This window comes from Melozone crissalis, unplaced genomic scaffold (genome assembly GCF_028551555.1).
Source record: "Melozone crissalis strain CALT ecotype California unplaced genomic scaffold, PUWL_Pcris_2 ptg000008l_1, whole genome shotgun sequence".
NCBI classification, from domain to species: Eukaryota; Metazoa; Chordata; class Aves; order Passeriformes; family Passerellidae; genus Melozone; species Melozone crissalis.
In genome coordinates, this window is record NW_026535786.1 from 191512 (window position 1) to 209330 (window position 17819).

Sequence of the window (17819 nt, forward strand, 5' to 3'; positions counted from 1 at the left end):
TAGAAACAAGCTAGAAACAAGCAGTAGATACAGGATCAGCAAGCATATACAGATGAACTTATCTCATAAATAGCAGTATGCTGATCTCACTAGCAAATACTCTAATATTAGCAGCAAATAAATAAGAAATCTTCCATTCTCAGCACAAGAAAATAATCTGCACAACATCCAAGAATAATGCCATCAGTACCTCAACATTATTTGCCTCTATTTCTTTCCACAGCACACTGTAAGGGAAGAAATCTGTTACTTAACTACCTGTTCAATTTTGTGACATATACAAAACTTGATTGACATCTTCTCTACTTTAGAAATTGTTGACAATCAGATGCTAACTGCAGGAAAATGGAAAGAGAGCTAGTAGGGATGGAGTGAAAGTCAAGTCATGCAATCTCTTTATTAAGACAGACATTTTTAAGGTTTCACAAATAACTGATGATGATAAGCACAAGTAACTGAACAGATGCTTGGTGTTTTTAAATTTCCTGGATGTATCAACAGTTCTTGCTGATACACAATAAGTCTGAAAGTTGTAATTTTTGCTACAGGTACCTTTAGAATTTCAGTAAAATACATCCTCATTCAAACCAGAAGAGTCTCTTACAGTGCTTTCTATAAAAAATTAAGCTGAGCAATTATTTGCTCTTTCCAGAAGGTAAAGCTTCCATGCACAGCACTTGGAATGTTAGTGTCACCACAGGATACTGCAGTTCCATGGCAGAGCGACCACAACCTGGCAGGAACACTATGGTTACCCAGTACCAAAAAACCTGATCATAGATATAAATACAACCATGGTACTGTATGCAGGCTACATGGGGAAAAACGTCAAGAAGGATCAGGATGTTGCGCTAGATGACCTCCACCAGTCCCTTCTAACCTAGTGATTGTGTGACATGAAAAGTTCAGATACAGTTACAAGTTAAGGAACATTTCTCAGATGTTTTTAATCTATCCATACAAGAGATTTCATTGGATGCAAGCTTCAAGAATGCCAGTGTTACATAATTTCTTCACAAACAAAAGACCTTGGCAATCCCTCTCTAAAACAGACTTAGCTGTCCCAGAATTAAGAGCACTGAATATATGAAGATTTAATTTTTATTATTCCTTAAAAGAATATATAAAAGTTAGCAAGAGAAGCAATTACTCTGCCACCAAGCACAGCTTTATCATCAGGGAAGCAGGTAATTCCTCCAAACTTTATTAATTTTATTCAAAAAGAAAGAAAGACCGGTCTGCAAGAAAAAGTTGACCAAAGAAATTTTAATTCTTCCTATACATTTTCCAGATTAACTAGGTCAGCTGTGATCTGATCAGATGTACAGATTGGGGCTTCAATAGCAGCAGCATCAGAGAAGACAGACTACATTTGCCTCTTCAGTACAAGGCCTCAAGAAGCATTTAGAGAACCAGAACCCTGAAGCAGTTCTCTAAGCACCTTCTTCCACCTGTGGCTATTCATTACTTTACTGAGGTGATATGAAAACACAAAAAGTACATTTAGATGGTGTGACACAAATAGCCTAGTATTACAGAACTTTAAAGGTGACATGATGGCCCATTCTTCCACCCAACAGATCTCTCCCACACACCTTGACTCATGAGCAAGTGCAGACTAATAAAACTGATGCCAGGCAGGAGGTTCAGTAGGAAGCAAGTTTAAATATAAATGGAATCCTGATTTTTGTATGACTCCTTTCATCAGTTTCCACTCCAAACAGTGCAGAGTGACCGGTACATATACATTTAATGAATTATCAGTATAGTCCCTTTGAGTTTTTGCTGTTTTGTAGGATTTAAAGCCATAATTTCAAGAAGTTCCAAAAACCGCATCTTACACAGTACAGTATGAAACTGATAACAAACTTCTCCATTTCCTGTATTTTTTTGAGTTGGCAACAGGAAGAAATTAGTGGAAGAGTGAACAATGACAGGGCTTCAGGCATAGAAGAAAACACAGAATAGACTTTTGGCATTCTGTAAGAAAAACACCCCCTATGAATGACCTAATTATGCCAGAAGATAAGGTATTTTACTCCACTACTGTGGAGTAGTTCTTCTTTGTTTATTCTCTTGTATACCCATTATTCTTGAGGACTTTTTTTTTCTCCTCCAGAATAGAATCTAATATTGACTGATAAGATCATTATGTGGCTAATGCTTTGTTAATTAATCAAATTACTACATCTCAATTAAAATGCTTCTGTTTAAGAGCGGCTCTAGTATTGCCAAACAAGAAAGTATTTATTCCAGGGTGTCAGCACTAAGGTCTGAGGTTCCTATATCTCAGAACTAGTAACATTCAAGGTTGTGGTACTCCTCAGAATGTAACAGTACATCAGTACTCATGGCTTCCAAACAGAGGATACTTTCATTTATTATGTTTTTCTTGCCCAGTGCATACAGAGGTTTTTCTTAAAAAAACAAAGAACAATACAAGCTAATATAAATATTGGTACTAAGAATCAGTAGATTAAAATACTGTTATCATTAGTAAACATGAAGTTCTCTGAATATATCCATAAATCCACCCTTCCAGAGATTCATTCTATGTTCAACTTCTTTAGCAACTGAAAGAAGACCACATTAAGCTGTTTATTATGCTTCACATTTTGAACAATTTTATTTTGGTCTGAGCTTTTCATAACTATACAGTTGTTTCCTATACAGAAAATGTATGTGTGCAAGAGCCAGATAAACGTCCAAATGGAAAAACTATACTGCATAGCAATTATTTTGTTCATCTAATCTATTAAGTAATTCGGTTATACTATGTATGCTTAAAAATCGTAACTATTTCAAGTGACTCTTCCTTAAGTGATAACAGATATCCTTCTCTAAGATCATACCTGCTTTAATGTACTGATAAGAACATTCATATGAACAGTACTTAAAAGTCACCAACTACTACCTTAGACAGTTTGCTTCAAACAAACATCTTGATGACATCAGGACTGGAACAGCAGTATCCTCAAGAATGCTAAACAAGAAGGCTGTTTTCAATGTAAAAAAATGCGCAATGAATTCCTTGTTTGCTCTTAAATATTGATATAAAGTTGTGGTAATGCAGCACTCCTAAAAACAATGTTAGGGCTATGACCAGAAAAGTGATTCAAAAATGTGCATGGCAGAGGCTGGTTTTTTGTTTGTTGGCTTTGGTTTTTTTTCCCTTCTTTTTTAGAATGTTTTCATGTAGCAAAAAGTTCCCTGCTAGCCTAATTTAATGCTTTCATTTTTCTAATTACGCTGAAACATCAGTTTAGAGCCTACCTGATGTTTTGGAGAATTTGCTGTGCTGGGATTGATATTCCGCAATGCCTAAGAGTAAAAATAAGATGGATAAAAATTACTTTAGCTGCACGGTTTACCTATGCAGGCTGTCTTATAAACACCATCTTGTAGTATCAAGCCCCCGAGACAGGCCAGATGAGACAGGATAAGGGAGTTAAGAACTGTGAAAATCATGACACAGTGAAACAAAACTCACAGATTTACCAAGGATGCATATTTGACAGACAAGCTTAACAACTAAGGAGAACAACATGAAGAGAATTGGTTGTCACCTGCTCCAAAGTTAGTCAGGTTCTCAATGACAACTGAGGCAAGAAGACAATTAGAAGGCCTACCTAGACGCATGCTAGCACAGGGTAAAATGTCTGTTTGTGGATTAATTGCAAAGCAGAAACAGCAGAAGCCCAGGTGCTTAAGCAGAGAGAAAGTCCTGATGCCACCTTTGCAATGTATTCTTACCTAGAGCACTATAAAAAGTAATGGCTGTAAAGATGACCCATCTTACACCAAGAGATGCTGAAGATTCCTACAAAATAGTCCTTGACTACAAAGGGGATAACGGAAGTCAGATTCCAGGACAGAATACTGCAGGTGATGAAGAAAGAGAAAAGCTGTCTTTGAAGACATTAAGATGTTATCCTCTTCTGAAACAAGACCCATCACCCAAAGTGAAAAAGGAAAGATTTTAGAAGGTTTTCCTCAAAGAAAAGATTAGTGCTTTTTCTGTCAGTGTCAAAAACCCAAAGAAATATCTTAAGTATCTAGCACAGATAGTTATAACTATTAAAACACTCAGATTGAACAATCGAAGCAGAAGGCTTAGAGTCAAAAGGAGATCAAGCCCGAATTCCAATCCAGAGATTGCGAAGTCCAGCCCTACACTTTAATATTTGCTACAGCCATATCCATATAATAGAAAACACTGAAAGGCATAGTGTGCAGCCTTATTATGAAGTTTGAAATTCTTCAGGATAAGAAAGCCACAGGTTCAAAACGCAGCACAAGTTATTCAGTTGTTTCATGCTCACTCTACTATTGAACAGGTAAGATTTTGGCAACAAGGTGTTTCCTCAATGTATCTTATATAAACTTTGAAAATACTTCAAAATCCTACAGACTGCAACAGGTTCTGAAACTGAAGATTTTCCTCCACTTAAAAGGGAGAACTAAAGTAGCTGTGGGAAATAACTTTTTGCATGACTTGGAACTCAATGAATAAGAAATATATTATTAGGTGGAATATCCAATCATATCAACAGTCCACACTGTCATCTTTATAGTTTGTGAAGCCTGCTCTTTAAGAGTTTTGTTAGAGGGAGGAATGAGGGAGGAAAGCAAAATTCTTCAGTCTTAAAAAATTAAGTACTTTCACCATCAAGCTGATATCAGTAAGAGAATGAATTCAGACCTTTTTAGATCTCAAAGCTTTTTGTATAGTCACTGGTCTTTGGGACTCGCTGAAACAACAACTTAGAAAAATCAAAATATAACATACAAAAGAAATAGTGGAAGTAGGTGTCTAACCTGTGGCCTCACCTGCCGAAGCAGTTCTTGATGCTTCAGTCTCAGCCTTTCTTTCTCCATCTGTAGCTGCTGAAGTCTCATCTGTTGCTGCTGATTGGAGCTACTCCCTCCCATTACACCACCCTGGGGACTCTGAGGAGCCAGAGGAGGTGGCTGTTTGACTGGAGCACTTTGGCTGATTCGCTGATTCATAGCTAAGGAACCAAAACAATAAACATTTAAAAAATAAATTCAAACATATACATGCAATGAAAGTAGTATTCACGAAAGGTATACATTAAAAAAAATACAAAATTACAAGGCATGACAGTACAAAACATACGGCTACATTAATATTCAGAATGTGAAACATATGCTCATGTGTGAGCAATTGATGTGTGCAAAATTAACACAACAATCTCATGGTTAAGACCATGCACTTATTCTAAAAGAGTCTAAAAACAGTTTAATGGGCTAACTGGTGAAAAATTCAGAAGTGGTAGTAAAAAAATATTTCAAGTCGAATTAGAAAAATCTCTCTTCTTTCTAATAAACTATTCTCACTACAGACATAAATAGTAAATAACTTGTTTTATTCATGTGGAATCATAGGTACATTTAACTTGAGAACACACAGAACGACAAAATGGATCATTTCACTTTTACCAAAAACAATTAAAGGCTATCTGTTGTGGTGCAAGGTCATGCAACCAGCATTCACATCCTTGTCACATCACTACTTTAGTGTTAGAGACTTCATTTAGAGCTTCTTGATAGGCAAAATTACAGTTGGCACAGAAATGGCAGATGAATTATACACCCATAAATATGGACATCAACACAGAAAACATTTTGCTAGTGCTTCATTTTCTTTTATCCCCCAGAATTATGCATTGCATTTTTCCTGGGCAGTGGAGCCTAAAAATGGAGCTTTGAAAGCATAATGCACAATGAGAATCCATCTTCCCTTCCCCTATAAAAGCAAGGCCTAAGACAATTTTATTTTAATAAAATAATACATAACTGGGATGCATGAGGCCTGATTTCTCCCTCACATGACACCAATATGGTTAAAGTCAACAGAGCACTGGAGTTCCCAGAGTGAAAGAGAGGGTGGGAAAAGCTAACTGTATTGCAAGGGCACTATTTTCAGGGGCTTTCAGCTTGGAATTAGCTCTCCATCTCCATGGTGTTCCCTGTAACAGACTGAATCTGTTAACACTCAGTATTCTGCAGAATGCATTTGCTGAAGCAATGATGGGAGAATGGCAGGGATTTTTTTTTTCTGGGAATGAGGATTATGGTTTACAGAAACTAAGAAAAAAAAGAGAGAGGTTCTTTTAGGATGACAGGGTGAAGTGGGAAAAAAATCTGTAGAATTAGTTTGAATTAATGTTTTCATCATACAGAGGATTCCTGGAATACTAGTATTTCTAACTACCATAAGAAAGGAGATTTCTCTCATAAAAAAATCTGTATAATCTTTTCACTGAAAAGCCCTTGACTCTCCACTGTCTTTTGAATATTCAATTTAAGGTAAAGTAGTGCTGTTCTTCTGTTCCAAGAAAGCCAACATATATTTATCACAAAATACTAAACCAATTAGAGACCCAACCCTGTAGTCTACCCTTTCAACTAATCCACTGGTCCAGCACAGACTCAACAGTCTAATGGGCAGAAGAGTCATATTTGCATGAGTCCAGCCAACATAAAATGCTGTAAAATAGCTTACAGTTTTTTGAAACAGTATTTCATGCAGTTACTAGTTAAAGAGCTTCATACATATAATTGCTAATATGATAGAACTTCCTGTAAGGTAAGTGAACCTGTGAAGTAGGAATACAAACTGGATCCCAGTACCAAGTAGTAACAACGAAGGCTGCAGTTCAGTTCCAACCTACAAGTGTCATCCTGATGCAGCATGAAAAAAAACCAGTGGGAAAACGACATTCCTGTGGATCAAAGGCTAAAATCAAGCAGTTGATGTTACAAGACATCCAGCATCACTTCACCATCAGAACTGAACTTCAGGACAGAAGGTGACCAGAGTGAGCCAATTAACCAGCTTTGCCACGCGTGCTGCGGTCTCTGGGCCAGTGGCAGGAAGAACAGCCCAAGACACTACCAAGAAACTTGAGCAAAAGTCCTAACACCACCAACACCTGCCCTGTAAGGATGTGGGCAGTGAACATTTAACTACAAGCACCAGGAGCTCCACTGGGCAATATCTGCTGGAAGCTTGACAGCAATTACTCAACCTTCATTTATCAAAGTTGAAGCTAGAGAAAACAATGCAAAAAGTAAGGCAGCCCATCTAGCAGCTTTAGATAAGCTAGACAAGACATTGCTGGAGTGGGGAATAGATCTCCTCCTTTCTCTCTTTTCAAATCTGCAACCAGGACCATGCCTTTTGCTCTATATATCTTACTCTCTTTCACAAAATAGGCAGAAATGAAGTGAATAGGGGACAACAGAAAACAGCTTTCTCCTGCTTTTAGTTAATTCTGCAACCCTATCCAAAGTCTGTGCTACCTCTCAGATGTTCCAGGATCCAAACCCTGCTAATGAACAAGATGGAAGGTCAATTACAGTGTAAAGTCAAAAGGGAGAAAAATTCAAAAATTACAATCACCTGAAATGAGCACATTTAAGTTAAAAGCAAACTAGCTTGTAGAATTTAAGTACTCAAAGCTGAAAAATGTCAATTTTCTTTTGGTTAAAAACACTCCCTTTATAGTCTAGTCCCCAGTTATATAATCATGGTTTCAGAGTCCTACCTCAATGCAGTTCACAGCCAAGTCATGTTACAGATAACCTCATAAAAATTTAATAGTGTCTAACCTTAGTTAAACACTTCAGTGCAGTATCACTAACATTCCTTTAATATGTTATGAATTTGTTTTTCCTGCATGCACCATACAAGTATCTCTTTTCCTCAAAGAGGCAGCTTTGTATTTCCTGCTCATGCCACTTTCTGCTCTTTTTATTTCTGACAGCTGCTTGTATTATTCCTGTTCTCTCTGACCACTGTTTGCCCCATTCTTCCCATCTACTGACTTTGCAATTTTAACTTTAAGAAAGAAATCACATTTCTGTGATGTTTTTCATTTTATTCCCTCATCCTAGATCCCCCAAATGTCTTCTAATGTCCACTTGAAAGTAGTATTTCTAAGAAAAAGCATATCTAAAGCAGAAATATCGTAAGATATTGAGACTTTGGTGTATACTTAAAATACATCAATAAATATTAGGGGATTACTTAATTATATGATTTGATAATTATTTGGAAATGGAATGTAAAATTCCACTATTATTATTATTATTATTATCATCATTATCATTATTATCATTACTATTATTGCATAATTGAAAGGATGTTTCTGAACATTTTTTTATTTCAGGAAAGTGCAAAAGACTTCTAATTGATAAGATTTTAAACTGTCCTCAGATTTTTTTATATGAGCGAACTCTTTTTAACAGTGAAATTAAACTAAAAGTCAGGATATTAGAAGAAGATGCTGCCAACTGAATTTTACTGACTTAACATATCCAAGTGAAAAAACCACAACAATAGTACCAATGATTTTCATACATCTTGGTGATTACACAAGCGGGCTATCTTCAAGGGAAACTCAAAGAAGAATGTAATTATCTATAATTTTCAACACAGTATTTAATGAAAAAGTGGGGCAGAAACACATCTTGTTTCAAGTGACAGGAAAAAGGGTTTTAAAGCTTTTTGCTGTTGATTGGGGGTTGAGGTACTTTTGCTTGCTTGTTTTTTTGGTGAGCTTTTTTTTCTTTATACATTCCTAATTCCCCATTACTTACATGGACACGACTGCAGAAATCTGCACTCTAAAGAACATGCTCATTAATGTGATTTCAGATAGCAGATTTTATTTTTTATTTTCATTTGTAATGATCCTGACAAGCACAGCTCTCATGAAGTACTTCGAATTCAAAGATGAAGAGCTTCATTTTATCTGTTAGCTAGGACTTACGAGTTTCTAATACATTTTGTTCCTTACCTTCCATGGCTATGGAAAGCATTTAAATAAGGGGCTCTGCACCCACACAGCGGAGGATGCAAAGACCTCACAGGCAGAGCAGGAACAAACAAGTCTTTGTTTCTAGAAGAGGGGGATTTGAGGGAGGAGGAGGGGCAGACAAATTAAAAAACATGGGCAACTTAAGACAATAAAAAAGATCTTGTCCTAAAATATGGCTTCACAATCTGCAGAATACAGTCAACTGCAATTGCTGCAATACGGCTTTGAGAAAATTACTGGTCTCTAAATGCTACACATTAAATGTCCTATTGTCAGCAGCAGAAATGCCTCTTCTGTACTATACTGGACAATACCTGACAATTCCTGAAAAAAGTTTAGACTGCTGTCGACATACATGAAAAAACCCAAACAACCAAAACCCAAAAAAAAGGACAAAGAGAGAGAAACAATTACCAGGCATTGGTGTTAGAGAGAAAAGGCCAACAAATTTTTAACAACTCAAGCACAAAAGGCTAATTTCTCTCCCAAGATCCTCTGTCGGTTCAAAATCCCAAGTCCCAGGGCAGTGACAATTTGCAATAACACAGCACCTCTCTCCTATGCAGAATTACATGCAGAGATTGCACCCTTAGTGATTAGGATACACAGCTGAATGTTGTTGTTTCTTTCCTACTTATAATTCCATCCTTCAAAGCTAAACCTAATTTTAATCAGCCAATTCAGAGATACTATTTAGCTGAAACAACAACAACAAAAAAGCTCAGGATGCGACCATACTATAGCTGAGTATCCTTACTAATAAGAATCAATGTTTTCATAGGGGGAACTGAAGAACTTGTCACCTTCAGCTCCATTTTGAAACTAGATATTTTGAAACTATTGTGCATAATTTTTGGCTGTAGTCAGGTTTTAACCTGGTGCTAGTTTGCAACACTTCAACAAAGGCAAAAATCCTCTTTGCTTACATTTAAAAGAGCAATGAAGAAAAAAAAAATACCTGTAGGATCTGAAAGAGTCTCGGAAGTAATAAAAAACATGTTCTGAGGGGATTTTTAAGAAAGGCTTTCTACAACAATTTGTTGTTTAATCAGGATGTAAGTCATGTTTCTGCACTGTATTCTTCATAATATATTGCTATGTTATTCTAAGGAAATCCCACTCACAGTTTCATAATGGTGCTGTTATGAAACAACCTAAAAATTAGCACAATAAAATATTCCATTGCTTTCAGTCTCTGATTAATCTGACAATCCTGGATCTTAGAATATGGGGGAAACCACAAATAGACTTTCTCTGGGCTCATTTTGCTGCTTTAAGTGTACAAACAAATCTTAGTGTCTTAGGCAAAGAGAATTATTCACAGACTCCTGAGCTGAACTTTTGGTTAAAGCAAGATATATGCAATGAAAATACTATTACAGAATCATGTCCAAACTACAGACTGGTTACTCTGCACTTATCAACTAGTTTCATTCAAATTAAATTAGTATTTTTCTTTTTGTTTTAGTGCCACTATCACACCTGCTGGTTAAAACAATATAAATTAAGTTCCTTTTTCTTTGATAAATCTGCCATTGTTTTTGAAGTCTTTCTGTATTGTCAAATGTAGATTTGCAATAGCCAGACTGACTTGAGCACCATTAAGACTCTACAGCATGCACAGACTCTTGAATCACTGGTAACTAAACTGGAGTAAAAAGCTGTGTCAGTTCTTTTCCCCCACAGCAGTAAACAGCAGTGTTTATAAACCACTTTCACTCAATGTATGCCAGTTTCAGAAGAACCAAAATATTCTGGCCAGCCAGAAAAGCAAATATAAATTATATTCAGCAGTAAAGTAAGTAGATTTTAGGAACTTCAGTGCACACATATAAAACAAAACTCTTTAAATAATGGGCTCTTATTAGAATTCTCTTTTAACTCTCTACATAACTCTTTTTCACTTTTTTAAAAAAAAATCAATTTTAATTTTGGAAGGCACTTACAGAACGCAACTGAAACTGTAAGTATCAGCACTACAGAACCATATAAGACAGAGTGCACTGGACAGATTATGAGTAGAAACCTGAACTAATGTTGTTTAAATTTAAATTTTATGTCTGAAACACTGAAGACTACAGCAAGTGCAGGAATCTGAGCTAACCAAAGCCTCACATGCCTGTCCACTGACTCTCTGGCAAAATATATTTAATGAAAACTAGTCCACACGTTAGACCAAAGTTCAATCAGCAAAGAGTCCACATAAGGCTATTAGCTGTGAACAGGTTCACTGTTTAATCACCACATAATACTTCTTGGGTTAACTAACCAAAAGACAAGCTTCTTTACAGTTTCTTATAAAATAATGTGATAACTTTTTTAAATGCAGGTTTCCTTTAATTTGTTTGGGTGGAACAAACCCTATATATACACGCATCTGCACATCTTCATCTTTTTTTTAATTTGTCATGTGCCCATCAGAAATAATTAAATAGAAGTTACAAAATCCAGTAAAAACTACTGCCAAAAAAAAAAAAAATCAACAGTATACTGTCAAGAAACACTTCTATATAAAAGAAACTACCATCATGTTTCAACATGATTGAATTCAAACACAAAAAGCATGATGTCTTTGAATTTTAGATCATATATGATTAGATATAGACTATATAATTACTGTGGGTACATATATTTAGATTACAGATAATGAATCATGTTCAAAATGATCCACCTTCAACTTTTAATACAGTATGCTCATTAACAGGAAAGTGCAAACTGCTGTGTTAGAAGGATATGAAGGAAAACGTGTCCCTGTTAGGAGTGCAGTTTCCTTTCATTATCACAGCTGCTTAGCACAACACTGCAAGCATGCATTATTTTTACTGGCACCCAGACATCATTAGCAATAAATCTCCTTTCCCAAACAGGATTCAATTACTCTGAAAACAGAACAAACCACAAAACAGGTGTAAACTTACATAAACCTACTGTCCTGATAAATTCTTAAGAAAAGTGTGGGTTTCTCTCTTTCATAGTCTAGAAATATTCTACATAAAGTAGGTAACTGCATCCTGACACAACACTTGTGGACAGATTTAGTGATTTCTTCAGTGAACTTCAGTTAAGAGGTAGAAATATATCCTGCTTTCAAACAAACCCAGATTTCACTTTCTGATAAAATCATACACAACAAATAATTATTTATTGTCATTACCATAAGGCAGCACCTGCCTTTTACAAAGGGATGCTTACCAGTGAAATTTCATCTGCCTCTGCAGATTTGCAGCAGGCTTTGACAGAAGTCACTGGTTCACTGAAAACTGATCTTCTTCATCTGTAAACATCTCTGACACACATACCAAAATACAGAAGTCTGTACCCCATCCTAAGTGATGTCCTGAAACTGTTCTTCTGGAAAAACAGAGACAGGCAAGTGAAAAATCGAATACCACTGGACCTTTTTAGATGGAGTCAAATCCTCCTTTGTTTTACAGGGCATATAAAGAGGATATGCCATTGCATTTGCAGACCAAAGGTACTTGTGGTCATGCTCTGCTTTTTGTGCAAAAAACTGAAGGCAGATCTGGAACTTAACAAATCTTAAATGCTACTATGATCAGACAAAAAGTCTGGGCTTTTTTTTTTTTTTGACTAGACAAAGGCCAAACCCCAGTTTCCCAATCTAGAGCTCCAGTTCTATGCTGCCCAAAAATCTGCATCTTGAAAGGCTTCTACAAACTAATTTGAAGGAATTTATATTAAACAAAGTGCTAGATCGGTAAGGAATAAGAAAGCAACACTACGGAATACCTCCTTTTAATTTCGGATACTTAAAAATTAGCAGATGCTCTGAAGCTTAAGCTTTAACTGAATTTCAACCTTGTTGTGTGTTTGCTTGCTTTTTCTTTAAACAGAAATGATAAATATATATTTCAATTAAATGTATACTTGACTACAGTGTTTCTGAACAAGCTCTTTTCACTTTTTCAAGAACAGTTTTTATACTACAAAAAAAGGAAGCAGCAAAACCTGGCGTACCTTCTCTATAATCATATTATCATCATCACTTTTATTTCATTTTCTAATTGTGCAGTCAAGCAGCTACTGTACGGAGGGCCCCTATGGCACTTTTCCTAATGATATTAAACATTGTTTTGCCTTACCTTCCCCCTCATCCAAAATTCATGCAGAACTTCAAAGAACATTAACATTATCTCTAAGTGGGAGTGATAAAGTCATGGCAGTGATTTCAACCTGAGGTCACATATTTTGCTTCATACCCCATTATCACAGCTCCAAGAATTGGAAAACCAGAAGGAAAGAAACTGGGAGTGTGCAATATTGGTATGACCATAAGTTACAGGCCTTAAAAACCTAAGAAAACTCAAACATTATCTTGTTTTACTTCAATCCCTACAGACACTTGTCTGACTACTCTACTGGATTAGTAAGGTCTCCACACTAAACTTGAACCAGCAGAAATCAACTGCCAGTTTCCAGTGTTTTCCCACTTTACCTTCATCTTTGAATTTAATATATTAAGGACCCTCAAAGGGCAAAGTACTTAAGGCTGCATTTCAAAACGAAGTCCTATCATTGGCAAACTTAAATAAGACTTAAAATACCTCTAATGGTATTTGATATAAAAGCCAATTCTTGGAAACTTACGGCAAAAAAGCTAAACAATTTTAAACCTCAACTGGTTCTAGGAAGTTTAATTTTATGGGAAAAGCAGATGTTCTTCTACTTCACCAACTCCAGCCACTCTGAATGCATAGCTGACCTGCTTCCTATCCAGATGTCTGAATATCAAGAAAATGCATTATGTTATCTGAAAGGCTCAAAAATCCAGTACGATCTGTGAAGACTGACCAATGAACAACAGCAGAAAAGACAAAACAATCCAAAAAAAAAGTTCAACCCAATAGTCCAATTCCATCAAGGGAAAAAACCCTCTTCTAAATAAAATGAAAAACCAAGGCAATTTGAGGCCTCCTACTTTGAGGCCTGCAAAGGCACTGAGAAGGTAGGACAGCATGTTTTTACCACATGCTCCACCAGACAAGAATCCTGCTGACACAAGCCCAAGGACCAACCCCCTCCCATCTCCTTACTCCTTTGATCCCATGTCATCTTTACAACTGCCTGTGCTTGGCATCAGAAGACCCTCCTTTCCTTCTTAGTTCTTTCCTAGATATTAAAGTTTGTGAATTACCCTAACACAAAACTGTTTTAAAGTTGTATTTGTAGACTTGGAGAATGAAAGTCTGAGCCACAGGACTTCACTGACACTTAAATGGTGTAGCTGAAGACCTCTAACCCATTTCAAAGATGTTACACTTGAGTCTTGGAATGAAGTTCTTATCTTCAACTTGGAGCACTCAGGTTTGAGACCCAGCCTACCCTACAGCTATTCTGACAGAGACTCTTTTTTGATGTATTATTTCTAAAAGCCTGCTCCAAGAAAGAATACATACTAATTACACTCCTTTATTTTTTGTTTAAAAGGATGAATGCTATACCAGAATGCTCCACACCAAATCCACCTAAAATAATTTTTCCAACTGATTTTCCTTCAACTCACTCTTTTCTAGCCACAATAATGGAAAATTCCAAGCACTATTTAAAAAAGAGCTATACCACACCTACCAGAGAAAATAAAGATGAATGCAAAGCTTCCACCTGATGAGGAACATACAGAGACATAAAGGCTGTCTCCCTGGAAGCTGGGAATTCAGAAGCAATAAGGGCAAAAACTCTTCATACCTTCTGCTTCTGAATACTGGAACAGAGGAGTATGTTTGCACATACCATTGAATAGATTTGTTTTCCTCAATGGTTCTTAAGATTGGTGAAAGTGGCAGACAGAGACATTAATTCCTTCTTCATTTTCAATCACCATTAGCATCACTGTAATAACCAAAAGCTTCCACAAGACAAAGATGAATTTATCCTGCTTCCGGAAGTATTAGTAGTCACAAATATTGAAAACCAAGCCCTTATATTAAAGCATGGTGATAAAAAAGGGTTTGGTCATCCTCAGGGGAAAAATACAAACAGAAGTTTCAACCTATATTAAGCACAGAAAGGTAAACTTCTGAGTCATTCACATGCTATTTAGGGTAACAGCACATATTTGTTGAGGATCTCCACATAGTAAATAAATGCAAGCTCAGTAATTTAACTCTGTCAGAGATTTTTTTTGTTTCTTGACTGGAGTGACTTAAGGAGGTCACAAGTAAGAAAGCAACAGGAAAAGAATTTTGTATTTTCTTGGCTCAAATTATAAAAACATAAGCCACAATACAATGTGTACAACTTAGGTTTTCAAGGAAAACTCCTTCAAGCTCAACAGCAGCTAGCAGCTTGTCTCTATTTGCCATCACTCTAGATCAGAAGAGCCCACATGTTTTTTTTTTCCTTTCCTGCCCCTTTCAGTTACACTTGAGCTCTTTGACTGAAAAGGTCTGGAACAGATTAAAAGTCTGACCACAAAATAAAGAGCCTTGGCATGTACTCAAGCCTGTCTGGGATACACATACACAGTGGGCCCAAAAAGGGAAGCTATGCAGCAAGAAACCCTTAATCAGTCTTTTGGACATTTCTAACTTCTTTCAGTTTAACTGCACAGCCTTAACATTTGATAGAGTTTCAGTATACACAAGACAAGCAGCTTTTGCCCTTACAGTTGGACCACTCTATTTACTGCAATACAAAATAGTTGTGAAAAGCAAGATTCATCTCACTCACAACCTCCGTCCATTAAGGCATTTTCCACACCCCTTTTTAATTCCAGTTAATCTTTAGAAATGACAAAGTAATGCATGTAAAGAAAAAATGATACCCTGGCAAGATTACCTGAGTAAATGTAATTGCAAAAGGCAACACTGATTTTCAAAATGACTGCTTCCTTTTCTGTCTTACTCACATACTAAGTAATTGTGAAGTTGCAAATTACCCACACACTCCTCTTGCAACGTGCAAACAGGTCTGTAGCTCTGGCTGGTGTTAAAGCCAGCATGGACATTTGCCAAAGCTGACACCCCACCTTTGGGCTCAAGTTGCATAGTGGTTCAACCTGTCTACAAACTGGTGAGCAGTTTATAAACAAAGCGTAACAATCCGGTGTTCTCCGTAAGTGTAAACGGATGTTGTAAGTAAGCACTCAAGCCTACAAACCAAAATGCAGAATTTCTAGCAGACATTTCAGAAAACAAAACAGAACAGTGACTGTTGAGTTTTGTAGCTCTGTATTTATATGGCATTCATGGAGTTAATGCCTCTCCCAGAAGGGGCCCACAGTTGTTGTTAGGTCAACCCCTGTAAAGCTTCAAAGGTTTTGCATCCCCTCAGCCTGACCTACTCAGTGATCTGCACACTGTTTTCATTTAGCTGCACTGAGTCCAAAAGTAAAGCCTGAAAACCACAATGATCTCTTCTTTTTTTTTTTACTCCTACTGTTTTTCCATGGCTCTGGAAAAATAGCTAAAATCCAAAGGAGTTGAAAATAGTAAGTTATTGGGAAAACAAATCAAGGGCAAGCTAATAAGGCTGACACCCACAGGTCATGGCTTTACAAAAAATCAGAAATTTTAACGCCATACTAAATACATCTTGGATAATCTATGAAAGTAGTTTAGCATCTTCATATTATATGTGATTTCTATTCACAGTCATCAGTGCCAATACTTTATTGAAAAGCTTGAAGTTCTGCTCTTCATATAGATCAAAATATAATTGAAAAAAATTACATAAAAGTTCTGTTTTGTTTAATTTCTCCATCCAGACTTTGTGATCATTAAGTTACTATTTCTATTTCCAATATTAAATAATCTTTATCACACAAAAAGGTCATTACCTTTTATAGTAGGAGCAACAAAACTAATAATTCCTCATCATATTGTTTAATACAGAAAGTTTTGTCATGATAATCACTGTGACAAGCTGGAATTATAAGCTGGTATAATTTTCAAGCGTATTTAAACAGCATGAACTATTATTTGACAATGCCCTCTTAAGATAACACAAAGGAAAGTAAATATTTGTTTAGGAATTAAAAGATTCTTCTGCAGTAAAGTTTTGCTAATTTAAAGGGATGAGTGAGCTTGTCTGAAACCATCTCAATAAGTAATTTCTGAATGTCACCACTCTGGGGAACTGTATGGATCATGTGGCAAAATACCAACCTGTAGCATTAGAAACTTGGGTAACATACAGTCCTGGAGGATATAAGCTAATAGTATTTATCTTAGAAAAAAAGCAAAAAGTTATTTAAATAAGGCCTCTACAACTTAAAATATATTTTAATCATACTATAAAAAGTTTTCAAAATATGCCTGCAAAATTAAAGCTGAGTGAACTGAAGCAAATCAAGAATTCTGAATTGAGATGAACTTTTACCAAAGCGTGGGTCAAGCCTTGGGTCTAGCCAAGATGTGGTCTTGTTCTTATGGTTTATGTAGTAAATTTCTCCATCCTGGGTCATAGCTTGTTCCCATCCATCGGGGAGTGGGCCTGCAATATAGAAGGAAGGAGTTGATGGCGGGCTCTTGCTTGCTCCACCTGAAATTGATCTAAAAAATATTTTAACATTCTACATATATAACAATACATGAAACAGAAGAGTTTCAAGCTTATTTCTGGGATTGAGGGCAAAGAAGTGCTGGGTGGAAAAACCAAGGAACAGGAAACACTTCTATCATTTTTATTTAGGATTTGGACTTTATTTTCAAACTTATTTGTATCCTTTCATATGCTTTTGACAGATCATTTTGCTATAGCATTCTAGTATGAAACCAGCAATAAGTCAAGCCTGCCAGAATGAAACCAGCATGTGCACCAGGAAAAAGAAGCATAGAATAATTCTACCTCTCACAGAAAAGTTCATCTAGTGATTAAGACACAGCAGCAGCAACAAGCTAACACTGAGGAGATCCTGAAATGATCCTGTCTTTCACAAACAATTAAAAAAAGAAGTGAACAAAACTAATTTCCTCTTTACCTCATACTCCAACTTTCAGTGAAAGCATT

General features: G+C 36.3%; 1 protein-coding gene across 3 annotated transcripts in view; it reads right to left on the reverse strand.

Moving 5' to 3' along the window:
- The window catches only part of YAP1 (Yes1 associated transcriptional regulator), an 85449-nt gene that overhangs the window by 10531 nt on the left and 57099 nt on the right, over positions 1-17819 (reverse strand). The window contains exons 4-6 of one of the 3 annotated variants that reach the window (XM_054269977.1): positions 17190-17303; positions 4831-5012; positions 3274-3321 (exon numbers count right to left, since the gene is read on the reverse strand). In XM_054269977.1, coding sequence (XP_054125952.1) covers positions 3274-3321; positions 4831-5012; positions 17190-17303 — 344 coding nt within the window. Of the gene's footprint in view, positions 1-3273; positions 3322-4818; positions 5013-17189; positions 17304-17819 lie in introns of all 3 variants that reach the window. The other 2 variants (XM_054269979.1, XM_054269978.1) reach the window with 2 other exon arrangements.